The 12,900-nt window shown below is 49.3% G+C and overlaps 1 protein-coding gene across 2 annotated transcripts in view; it reads left to right on the forward strand.

Moving 5' to 3' along the window:
- Window positions 1-1,641: 1,641 nt before the first annotated feature.
- Window positions 1,642-12,900, forward strand: part of LOC122379189 (protein amalgam-like) — a 49,389-nt gene continuing 38,130 nt past the window's right edge. Inside the window, exon 1 of one of the 2 annotated variants that reach the window (XM_043361166.1) lies at window positions 1,642-1,985. In XM_043361166.1, the coding sequence (XP_043217101.1) occupies window positions 1,931-1,985 (55 nt within the window). In that variant the 5' untranslated portion in view covers window positions 1,642-1,930. The remainder of the gene's footprint in view (window positions 1,986-12,900) is intronic. The other variant, XM_043361167.1, reaches the window with a different exon arrangement.

Raw genomic sequence — 12,900 nt, forward strand, 5'->3', positions numbered from 1 at the left:
ATTCGATAGGATATATTTCGGAGTGGAAAAGTGTGGAGAACATTGTTGATTTCCTACATTTATTTAGAATACCATTCCTTCAATATGGTGTCTGTAAGGGTTTTTTGTAAAGGGCATTTTTGTGACCTTAGTAAGGTTAGTGGCATACTTTCTGTTTGCCATTCCATTCCTAATAAAGGTGCCTTTCAGACGATATGCAACTTTAAGACCTCGCAAGGTTAAAACCAACAGGACAGGACAATGAAATTGAGCTATACTTTCGGGCCTTGCTGAGCCCATTGAGTAATCACGCATGAGTGTGAACTTTGGGCGCATTTTTCCTAGTTTTGCTGTGGACATACAGATAAAACAATGCCATATGTGAGAAATTCAGACATTTCTTAGCCCTACTGACACAACAAATATACAAAAATCCAAAAAATATTTTTTTGAATTAATAGGCGCTAGATCGGAAAAATCCCCACTGTGCAGCGGGGCAAGACGGACCACCAGCCCTCCCGGCTGAACCGCTGCTGGTATCTACTGCTTTATGCACTCACTGTGTTTGTTTTCCTTCGTAACAATGGCCACCTTGAGGCGAGCTCATGCTGCTAGGATGCATAGCTTTTGAGTTATTGAGAAAAATGTTGTTTTTCGTCAAACCGATCTAATATAAGAGGTCTACGGGTGATTCAATTACGGCGCCTTTCTTGCATGATTAGTTTCTATTTTGCACTTAACTGTGAAGAACGAAGTTATAAACTTAGTTATAGTCACACTTTAGAAAAGGCAAGGTTTTGCATTTTTGGGCTATTTGACATATACGTCATGATAATGACAGAATTCAGATTTGGGGCAAGACGGACCACTGTGGTCCATCTCACCCTGTGGTGGTCCATTGTACCCTGCATATGGAAAGTTCTTTTTCAAAACATTGACACAAGTTTAAGTAAGCTAATTTTTCAGGAAGGAGTCTTTGTTGCATGTGAGCCATGCATGCAAGTGCTCATTTAGCATACATTCATGCCAAACGACAATAAACACACATGTTCCCAGCTTTTAGGTGCACTTCCATCACACATGAGTAAAGAATAAAGGCTCATTTTGTTATTTTACCATTCTGGTTACTTTTTCTTACAAGAGTACAGAGAAGAAGTGTAACACACATGAACGGATAGCAGGCACTGCTGGGTGGTCCGTCTTACCCCACGTTTTTTCTTGTCTGAGTTTTTGACATGTCCCTCTTTAAGAGCATCCACCACCTAGATGTCTTTAATTTGAAATTTAGTCTTCACACATATCAACAGAGGAAGGAATGAGCATTCCGAAGACTATAAATAATATGAATTACGAGAGCAGTGTAGCAAGATATGCGGCCTCAAACCTTAGCTGGTCCGTCTTACCCCACCTTCCCCTACATTGCGAATTGCGATTAAAACCAACATGAAGTTAGTGATCAGCACCCCGAATCCCCCCCCCCCCAACAACCTCACTCTACAAAGTTCTGACAGATCTCGAAATTCCCGACTTTTGGGTCACTAACCTGGCCTGGAATTCGGGGTTAAATTCACCGCTGCACTGCCCCCCCCCCCCCCCCCCCCCCCCAGTTAGGACCGCCCACTACAACTAGTTTTACTACAGCGTTCCCCTAAGCTGCCGGCTGGGCCCTGTAGAGGGCGCTGACACTGACTGGTGTCGGGTCGGACAACCTCGCCCGCGGCGGGACGGCGACTGGCGCAGTCGGCGCGGATCCGCCGAGTGTGCGCGTTTGGATAGGTCTTACGGCGGGGTACCACACGCGTCAGCACGTGATCGGACTGTCGGTTGAACCAGTGACCCACCCGTCAAAGGAGGACTTGGCTGGATTGTTGATAGCTCGAACGAGGAGTGACTGTAGTCGACTTCTGACTTTCGGAGCAATTGTGAGGAAATACGCTTCAAAGCTGCTGCGATGATGTCCAGAGTAGTGTGGCTCCTGCTGGCGGCAGTCCTCTTAGAGGCAGCAGGTGAGTCAGGCGCCGAGAAAATGACTAGCACCTTCACCTGCGAGATCGTGTTAGGCTATTTTCAGTTTCCTCTGAATTTCCGGTCAAGATTGCGGTCTCTTGGCAATCGGGATGCATTCTTTAAACTAACCAACATCCTTTAGAAGGCCGGTTTTTCCGACAATGCATTCCACAGCTTTACCTACCGAGCGTTTAGCGTTCTATTCCAGCGGGACCATAGCTTTGCGGTACTGTTTGAGCGTTTCGTCTTCGCGTTTGCCTTTCATTCAAATTAATTATTTAGTCGATTCCGTGTCTTAAGCTGGACTGGACTTTCAACTCGGACGACTAAGACCACCGTAGTCCGAGGTCCTAATATTTACAGCAACTCATTGCTCTAGCAATTCAAGTCATTCTAGCAATTATCTGGAAACCATTGGTCATGGGTGAAAGATTGCCGATGAAATAATACGACCAGCATACTTACCTAAGGCGCAGGTCTACCTACCTATATAAATCATTCCTCGGTCTCGAGCGTTGGGGATAGTGGAGGTCATGCCAAGGTTGAAATGTTTAGTCGCACATGTATTCTTCAGTCCACAACAATGAACGTTAATTCTGGAAATAGAAACCACAACCGCCGTAATAGATGGTAAACACATGCTGGAGGCCTATATGCACTGTGCCTCAAATGCATGCAACGTAATTTTTTTCATCCGATTACATGCACCAGCACATGGATCTTTCCTCGTCTTTTCTCGTCATGCAAAGGAAATGCTTGGCAAGGAAATTTGCTGGCTTTGTGGACCTGGCGTGGCTGGTTTGAGTCGATACGTTTGCTTCTGTTGCGGCCCGTTTCCTTGGCTACTGACCTCAACCGAGCCGAGCAGCAATGCTGCCAGCATTTCATGCCCTGCTGCAGCCCAAATGGATTGGCCAGTGCAGGGTATATAGAACAACGGGTACACCAACGACCTTGCCAACGACGCGGAAAGCGCCCATTTTACCTGGATGAGATACATGTTAGGTGATATATTTTTTGTATATGGAAAAAATAGAGTATTCCATTCTGACGAGTAAAGCCAACAGTTATTTTTGAATTATATGTACAGTCCACAGCAGAAGTAATGTGGGGTTTCAGTCATGGGTATGTTCTGCTTCTGAAGCTTAGGAACGATTAGCCAGACTACAATGAAACTTTGAATGTAGTTTATATGTATCGTCATCCTTGCAGCTGCAACTTTAGCTATTGACATCTTCTTTTCGATCACTCCGCATTAAACAATTGCCAGTCAAAGCCAACCGTTGAGATTGGTAAAACCCTACATTACTTTAGCGGTGGGCTGTACCAGAAATAACATACTAACCATAGTTTAAAACTTAGTCTGAAGTTAGTTGAAAGGCGTATAGTTGATACTAAGATGGAAGGAATCAGTGGAAGGCAGAAATGGCGCAGCTGTTTCATTCTTCAAATCTGTTCGCAAGCAGGATTTGCGTGATGCTAGCGACATCTATGAATGTAATCGGGGGTGCTGATTGGCTGATCGAGTCCGTGAGCAGTATCACTAATTTACGCTAGTACAGGGTTGAGGCAATGTGCGCATGCGCAGGAACTTGTGCTCTCATGGAGGGGGTTTTGGTACCTCGGACAGCGCTCAATGCTTTTTGGACCTGTTATGGCCTCCGCATCGAAAAACGCTAGATAAAAAGGTTGTAGAGGAAGCTTGAGACTGCCTTTCCCCACAGTAATATTGGTGCTTTATCTTTTAGCTTACGTATGGGGCTCGCTTGAAAAAGGTCGATTTAACATGGAAACCCTATGGGGTAGTAGTTTTTAAGCGCCCATTTGGCCTAATGCTACCAACTGTTACTGGCTACCCCTGGGCCAGTGCGGCCCAGTAACCGTGGACACTGGACGGGTCAATGTCCTTGCGTCGTATAGATGGGATCGGGTACCTATACATTTATACGACGTACTTTGACTGCTTTACTTTGCTTTTACTTTGATACCGGACTGCTATATCACCTGCATCAGTTGAAAGCAACGCTACGACGCACCCAAAGTCGTCTTTTTCCTGTGCCCAAGATAAAAAATGTTCCATAATCTATACGATAGTACGAAAATGGGCTTTTAACATTTAATACGCTTTGTCGGATGACGACAGTGCATGTGACAGCCAAAACCGGTTTTCATGCTCGCCTTGTTGATCCGACAGAGCGTTCGTGCAAAGTGGACGGGCATGTTGAGCTGAACTTTAGAGTGCAGCCAGTGCAGCGGTCGGCAGCCAGGAGTCATGTCGGCAGCCAGGAGTCATGGATATGCCCTCGGCACAATAAGGCCAACGACCTACCAACAACGAAATCGACCGCTGCACTGAGGGGCTGCTGTTTATAATGCAGCCCTGTTGTCGACTAATGTTTGGGCTACATGCAGGTTCTAGGTAAAACGGCAGTTTATTCTGTCACCCGTCTGTGTCTCACTCTCCTTTCCTTTTCCTTCCTCCCTCTCTCTCTCTCTCTCTCTCTCTCTCTCTCTCTCTCTCTCTCTCTCTCTCTCTCTCTCTCTCTCTCTCTCTCTCTCTCTCTCTCTCTCTCTCTCTCTCTCTCTCTCTCTCTCTCTCTCTCTCTCTCTTTCTCTCTCTCTCTCTCTCTCTCTCGCTCTCTCTCTCTCTCTCTCTCTCTCTCTCTCTCTCTCTCTCTCTCTCTCTCTCTCTCTCCTCTCCCTACCCGCAGTAGGTACAATGATAACTCGAAATATATCTTCTCATAGCTCCCACAAATTCCCTCAATTTTACTATTATCTGCTCGTCCATTACCTAGATCAGTCGACCCTTGTGTCCCTCCCGCTTCACTACACCGATCAGCCATCCGAGCCCGTTCGGACCCACCCCGCCAACGTCTGTCACTCAGCTGACCGGTCGGCCGGTCTACCGCTCGGGTACCGGCTCTGGCCGCCTGGCCTGACGATCTAGCGTCAGCTCCGTGCGCCCGGAGGCTCGTGTCTATCGGACGTCGATCGCACCGCGGCGCCGGGCCTCTCACACGACCGGCGGCGCGGCGGCTCACATTCCGCGCCAGAGCCGGTGAGAAGACCGGGCAGACAGGCACGCGGACGGGTGGTCTGTCCCCAGAGCCACCGACCGGTGGCGGCTGTCACTCGGGTTTTTTCATGTGACACCTCGGTTCAAAAGAGGGAGGGGGTGTGTGGAGTAAGGAAGGGGAAGGATAGCGACGCTGACATGTTCGGCCTTGGCGACGTGAGGGTCGCTGCTGCTCCAGCTGCCGCTGATCTGCCAGCTGCACCATCGTAGAGTTCTGCCAGGCTGAATTATGCTCAAAAGAAAGCGCAGCGTGCAGACTGCAGTGGCATCGAAGGCTGACTCTGTTTTATTTCTTGATAAGAAAATGTAGCCGGAACTTGCCGATTCGTTGATAATTTTTCTCGTTTTTTTTTAGATTCCTAGAGCCTCGCCATCGAATATCGATCTCTTTTTTAAAACTGAGATAAATGTGCCTTGAAAATCGTGATCAATCCGCCGTCTCTCTACGTCTATCCCTGATCAGCGGGCCGGCGCGGTGCCCGCCCCCTCAGTCGGAGCGTGATACTGTGGCACGCCTCTCCCCATCTCTCTCCCCGGCCCGCCGCCGTCTCAGGCACGACAGGACCGCACGGGGAAGTCATTTGCGCCCCGGACCGGGCCAGACAGGAATCTGGCAGCATTTGGCAGCCATCGGTATCGATTCAGACGTCTGTCGTCACAGAGCAGGATAGCCCGCAGTGCGCCGACGTATTTTGTCTTCAATTCTCTTCGTCGTAGCTTTTGATTCTTATGCGTCCTCGTCTGGCATACATTTGACATGTTTTATGCGGATATGTTTTATTTACACATTAGCTTTTATTTTTAGTTCCTTACATTCCGAGGAACAGTTTTTTATGCTAACAAGGTCTCGGAGACTCTGAGACGCTACAAATACGTTCGTTTACTTGATTTGGCCAGATGTCACACCCGACCGCTAACGACCGGGGTCCATGTGAAAATAAACAGAACACGGCCAAACATCACTGCTGCCGTGTGGGAGTCTCGGTCGGCGCGACCACAGCGCAGCCTCTCTGCCTGCCAGGGGCGGTCGTATGCATACATACACAGACCGCAGCTCTCCCACCGTATGTACGGGCCCACCCTGCGCCCGGTGCCCGTGACGGTGGCCGTGCCGCGCCCGTGACGGCGCAGGCGGGGCGTGACGGTGAACTGCCGCTGACCGGTGACGTCACGTTACGGGCCGTGATGCTGACTCCGACCGGCCTGGACCCGTCAGAATCGAGCTGGGAGTCCGCCGGGCTGGTTGGCGGTCAATGGTTGTTTGAACTGAGTTTGGCGAGTAGGTAATGGGTGCAAGTATGGCGTACAGTCGGCGCCTCTCCCGTCGGGAGAAGAGAGCAGTCCATGGATAAATTTTCCCCTTTTTACCTATCTAAAGCTAAAATTGTGACTGGTCTTCATGTTGCGTGGATAGTGGATAAACGTCAACCTTGGCTTTATTTAATGCTACATGCCTAGAACAGATGTGAGCCCGCACAGCTGTTACGTGCTCTCCCGCGATGGGATCGAGGTGAAGAAGAACAGTGCGCCCGCTTCCGCCAGTGGTCTGAGCCGTCTCGAGACGTTATGGTGCCTGTTCCGGTGGAAGCGCAGTAAGGTGGTGATTGGTGCTGTGTACCGGCAGCCGAGAAATACTTGTTCTGCCCTCGACGCCGACTTCGAAGACCTGGAGTGGCAGTATCAGCACGTGATACTGAACTACCCCGACTGTGCCGTGGTGATTACCGGTGATTTAAACTGTAACATGTTGGGTGACGTTGATGCTCCGGGGCGGCGCAGACTCGAAGCATTTTTGTCTTCCTACTCGCTTATGCAAACTGTTACCGAACCGACATTTACATCTGGTTCACTTTTAGACGTTTTTATCATAAATCGCGATCTTATCCGTCGTACTGGTACCCGTCATTGTCATTTTAGTCCTCACAAGTTCATTCGAATGTCTTTTAAAATGCCTAAGCCTCGTCAAAACTCCACTGTTGTGCGAACTCGTGCGCTGCGTCGCATTGACGCGGACGAATATCGCCGCGATCTGGCCGCCACTGATTGGTCCGATGTGTTCGCCGCTGACACTGTCGCTGTTAAATGGGAGCTGTTTTCTGATCGGCTCCGCCTCGTCATCGACCGACACGCCCCTTTTAGAGATGTTCGGCTCAGAAACCCGGTGGCTCCACCTGCATCTGACCAGACTCGTGACCTGATTATACGGAGAGGGGCAGCGCTGCGGGCCGGTGGGCACGCCTCAGCTGAGTACCGCCAGCTCAACCGTGAGGTGCGCTCTGCTATACGTGCGGACAACCGGCAGCACATATCCGATAGGATTCGCAGCGACGGCCCCAGCTCCCTCTGGCGACACATGCGTCACCTCATTACCGATGGGCGACCAAACCGGGGTGTGCTTCCAGCTGTCACCCCTGACGCCATTAGCGATTATTTTGTCGGCGTCGCACAGTGGGCGATCCGGCCGGTGTAGCCTCGCGAAACCTATCGGCATTCATAACATCCATGTTTTTGAAGCTAGAACCACAATATTTAGGAGCAACCTTCTTGAATATCCAATGAGCATATGTTTTAAATAAGGACTATCTCTTAAAGGATTTGTGCTCTGTGGCGAGCTTGCAATTTGCCTAATTGCTGTTCGAATAACGCATGAATACTTTTGCGGGTAGGTCGAAATTTATGACGATATGAGCTGGGTAGGACATTGAAATGGTGTGTACCTCCATAGAAAATTGCTTCCAAACCAATTTTTTATTCAAACGATCATGCCCTACCAATTTATACACATCATGAAGCAGCGTAAATCTCGCCCGGCAAGGCCCCATTTCATAACGTGACCCAAGCAGCGGGATTGGTTTTTGGTAAATAACTTCGCAAAAAATGGCCGCAGAACCACGATTTTGACATCGTCGTGTTCGCCTTGCTCAGGCGCGTCGAATGGTATACTTTTGTATAGGTGAGGCCACCGTAAGGTCAACCTGGCCTTGACCTCGAGTCAAGGTCAGGTCAGAGGTCTTCAAATCACGAAGTTGGTCGAAGGAGGTCATATCGCATATCATTCGATTCGGCAGGTCTTACGGAGTCCATTGGTGACCTTGTCGACTCTCTAGCTCAATTTGATTGGGAGTTATTGACGAAAAACTCGTATGACCCTAGTGACGTCATAAATGACGTCATGCAAGGTCAACAATGCAAAAATGCAGCATCAGATCTTGCAAGGAGTGCATGAAGTAACGATTCCATGTATTTGAGACAATTGAATATCATTCCTGGCGCCAAAATAACAGTTTTCATATTTCCCCATTGACTTATAGGTGAGGTCACGTGACCAACCTGACTTTATGTGACATTTAGGAAAAATCTGAGATATACAAGTTGTAAGACCTCTGAAGGACAATAAGTCCTGCAAGTCTCAACTCCCTGTGAAAGTTACTCTGGCACTGAGAGCGTTGCAAGGTTGCGACATCTGAGGATCGTGCAGAGGTTCATTTATGACGTCATAGGTCAGTGACCTGACCTGACTTGAAAGTGCAGCTGGTGTCACAAGATCCAGCGTGCATCAAAGGTCAGGTGTGCCAGGTTGCAGCTCTCTATTGCCTGGGTGTTTTGAGCTATCGCGAAAACACCCTTTGGGGCATTTACCACTTGTGCTCAAGTGCACCAAGCCACGGCCAACCCTTAGAAGAAAAAAGTGTCTGGATGCTAAGGCTGCAAGTTGCTGCAAATTTTCACTGGCTCCCCTAATAGATAGTGTCTTAGTGCATGCGATACAGCATTATTTTCAGTTCATCCTCGTAAAACTTTTTTTGCTGGGCTTGGTTAATTCAGTGAACGTAATGTTCAGTGGTAGAAAAAAATATAAAAAGTTAACCTAATTATAAGACATTTTGAACTGATTTTGTCTACTTGCTTTCTATGGCGGAATCGTCTAAACACCTAAATTTCACTTTCCATGCAAAATGGATGCTCAACACCTAGCAATTTCATCGTTCCGCAAAATATTCAAAGAGCGTAAAAATCGGCTGTGATTTTCCCCCTTATGAAGTGTTACGGAACGCTGTCTTTAACGATACTTTTGTATACGAAAAAATGTCTCCTGAACCATGCAAATGCACTAATCGTAATCTTTGATGAATTTTCTGTCGACTAGTATGCGTTGTTTTCCAATTTTCGGAAAAAGTGTCTTTGAGGTTTCGCGAGGCTAGACCGGCCCGATCGCCTACCGTGCGTCGGCCCGCGGGTAGCCGCGGAGGTGGCTGCACTGGGTCCCGCCCGTGAGGTGCCGGTGCGGCTGCCGCGGGTGGGCGCCTGCGCTTTCACCCTTCAGCCCATCACGCTTAGTCATTTACATCTAGTCATTTTTAGTATGCGCAACTCTTCCGCTAGTGGCACTGATAGTCTTTGTATTCGTACTTTTAAACTCTCTTTTAGCATCATCGGTCCTGTTTTATTGCACATCATTAACTCCAGCATCATTCTTAACGAGGTACCGTCATCCTGGAAGCACGCCCTGGTACATCCAATTCACAAGTCCGGGAACACCGACGATCCTTCAAACTTCCGTCCTATATCAATCCTTCCTGTCATCGCGAAGGTAGTGGAGAAGGTGGTGCAGCTCCAGCTGTACGACTACCTCGCATCCAACCATCTCCTCTCCCAATCCCAACACGGATTCAGGCTCCAACACTCTACCGAGACAGCCCTCATTAACGTCACCGACCGCGCGCTTCACGCAATGGACCAAAGTCAAATCTCGCTTCTCTGCCTCATCGATTTGAGTCGCTGCTTCGATGTCATCGATCATGCCAAATTACTATCCAAGCTGCAGCTTTACTGCATCGACACCTCCTGGTTCTCCAGCTACCTGTCCGGCCATACACAGAGCGTCAGCCTTTCTCCAACACTTATCTCCCAGTCTCGTCCAATTACCAAAGGCGTGTTCCAAGGTTCCTCTCTCGGCCCTCTTCTCTTCACGGTTTTTTCGAACGACCTCAGCCTGCATGCCGCCGGCGCCTGCGTAACGCAGTACGCCGACGACACGCAGGTTCTCGTCTCTGGCAGAAAAAACGCCTTTCCAGCCTTGATCGGTGACATGGAGGCGGCCCTTCAATCCCTGGACGCGTACTTTCGGTCCAATGGACTGAAAGTCAACGAGGCGAAATTTGAGCTCCTCCCTATCGGCACTCGGCAAAATCTACGAAACCTTCCCCCCTTCTCTGTAAAATTTCGGAGTACAGCTCTCCTTCCCGGCTACGAGGCGAAAAATCTTGGTATCACTTTCGACCGTCATCTTTCGTGGGATTCGCACGTATCACAGCTGTCTCGGAAGTGCGTAGGGATCCTGACCGCCATCTCTCACCTACGTCACTACCTACCCCCCGGATCCCTTCCTATCATCGTCTCAGCCCTATAGTCTTCTCGCACATCCGCTATGGTTTGGCAGTGTACGGCAACGGTTCTGGCAGAAACATGGCAACCATTCAAAAAAATTTCAACTATGCAGCCCGCATCATTTCTGGAAAGCGAAAATTTGACCATATATCCGCCGTGCGAGAAGACCTGGGCTGGCTGTGTTCCCAAGACCTGGTCGTCCATCACACCCTCACACTGCTTCATAAGGTCCGTCAGACTGGGCAGCCCGAGTCTCTGGCTGCTCGGTTCTGCACGAACCGCGAACGGCCCAACCATGTGCGCAGCACTCGCAGTGACAACCTGCTGAGTCTCCCTGACATACGCGGCACGGCGGCGGGAAAGCGGCAGTTTACATACCGTGCCGCAGAGCTGTACAATGCTCTCCTCGCCGCCTTTACTGATCTGACCGTCACCGAGTTTAGAAACCAGCTGAAACGTCGACTGACGTCTGGTGCGGACGAAGTGTGATATGTATGTACTAGGGTTGACTATTAAGTAATGGAAGTGCCTCTAGCAATTAAAAGTTTTTGCACGTGCACACATTTTTTTAGTGTCATCACATGCGCCCATCTTTTTTCTATCCAATAGTGAAGACCCAGGGACGTAGCCAAGGGGGGGGTGGAGGGGGCGCCCGCCCCTCCCTTGGGGTTTTCAGGAGGCCCCCCGAAAGGATTCAGGCCAACGTGGGCCGAAGGCCCACGTTGGCCTGAATCCTTTCGGCCTGAATCCAACGTGGGCCTTCGGCCCACGTTGGCCAAAATCACGTCGGAGGCGAACGAAATTCACGCAGGAATCTAAAAAATGACGTCAGAACAATCAGGGCCCTCTGACCAGCCTGACAAGTGACAGCTAGGGCCCTTCTCATCTCCTGTGAATAACCACTAGTGTCTGTGTCTGACCGCTAGGGCCCCTCTGACTCCTCAGTAGAGAGGAGGCCCTCTGTGGGTAGGAGGCCCTGTGTAGAGAGGAGGCCCCCTTAGAGAGGAGACCCCCTGTAGAGAGGAGGCCCTCTGCAAAAAGGACGCCCTCTGTAAAAAGAGGCCCTCTGTAAAAAGGAGGCCCTCCGTAGAGAGCAGGCCCTCTGTAAAGAGGAAACCGTCTGAAATCAGAAGGCCCTTTGAAGAGAGGAGGCCCTCTGTAGAGGAGGACTCCCTCAGTAGAAAGGAGGTCCTCTGTAGGTAGGAGGCCGTCTGTAGAGTGAAGGCCCTCTGAAGAGAGGAGGCCCTTTGCAGAGATGAGGTCCTCTGTATAGAGGAGGTCCTGTGTAGAGACGAGATTCTGAAGAGAGGAGGCCCTACATATGTAGATAGGAATCCCTCTGTAGAGAGGAGGTCCCTGTAGAGACTAGAGAGGAGGCCCTCTGTAGAGAGGATGCCCTCTGTAAAGGAGGCCCTCTGGAGAGAAAGACACCCTCAGCAGAGAGGAGGCCCTCTGTAGATAAGAGGCAATCTGTAGAGAGTAAGCCCTCTGTAGATAAGAGGCCCTCTGTGGGCAGGAGGCCCCCGGTAGTCAGACAGCGTCGTATATTAAGTACATACATAGAGTGGAGGCCCACTGTAAGCAAATTACCTTCCGGCTTCTGTTCCCTGCTACTCTCTATAGAGAGTTCTCAGTTCTCACTATAACTGAGAACTCAGGAAACTGTACAGAATAGACTCCCAACCGCGTCGCCGCCCACTGTAGGAAGGGACAGGGGAGGAGGTCCTGTGTAAACAGAAGGCCCTATCCTATGTAGACAAATTATTTGTATAAATGCGCTCAGAGAAATCATGCCGGGTGCCGTCAACGGTTTTGCCGTCAACGGTTTTACCTGCAGTGGCCGCAAAAACTGCCAAAATAGCCGATATTTTCGGAAACCAGTTTTCGGCAATAACTTTCGTCTCAAAATTTGCACGAACTTCCCTTTACCAGCATCGTGTTCCTCTCTTCAAGACGTGTGAAATGAACTATCAATTGACCTTGAAAGGTCAACTTGAAAATTTGGCCTCGGGTCAAGGTCATGACCTGACCGATAAGGGCTAAGTTCCATATCAGTCCATCCGTATCGTCGAGCCAAACACAACTAAGGTGTATTCATCGCTCTAGCATGCCTCTATCAAAAGTTATTCGCGAAAAAGTCAGATACCATTGGTGACCTGAGATGACCTCAGGGTTATAAAAAGGGGTCACGGGTGCCATTTTCATGTTCAGTGTGTCAAAGATACTAGTAATTCAGTGTGTTAGAGTGTTTATAATGACTTCCGTCTAAAAACGCGACTTTCAATTTAAGGTCGCAAAATTGACCTGACCTTATGTCATCGATATCAAAATTCCAAGACATACATTTTTTGCATTTTGTCGCTCTTGTGCATTTGCATCTCTGAAAGTTTCAAAGCGTTGGTCACTCCGTGTAGCTTTAGCAGACATTGAAACTTATGTAGTGAGGT

This window comes from Amphibalanus amphitrite, unplaced genomic scaffold (assembly GCF_019059575.1).
Source record: "Amphibalanus amphitrite isolate SeventyFive unplaced genomic scaffold, NRLGWU_Aamphi_draft 000073F_arrow, whole genome shotgun sequence".
NCBI lineage: Eukaryota > Metazoa > Arthropoda > Thecostraca > Balanomorpha > Balanidae > Amphibalanus > Amphibalanus amphitrite.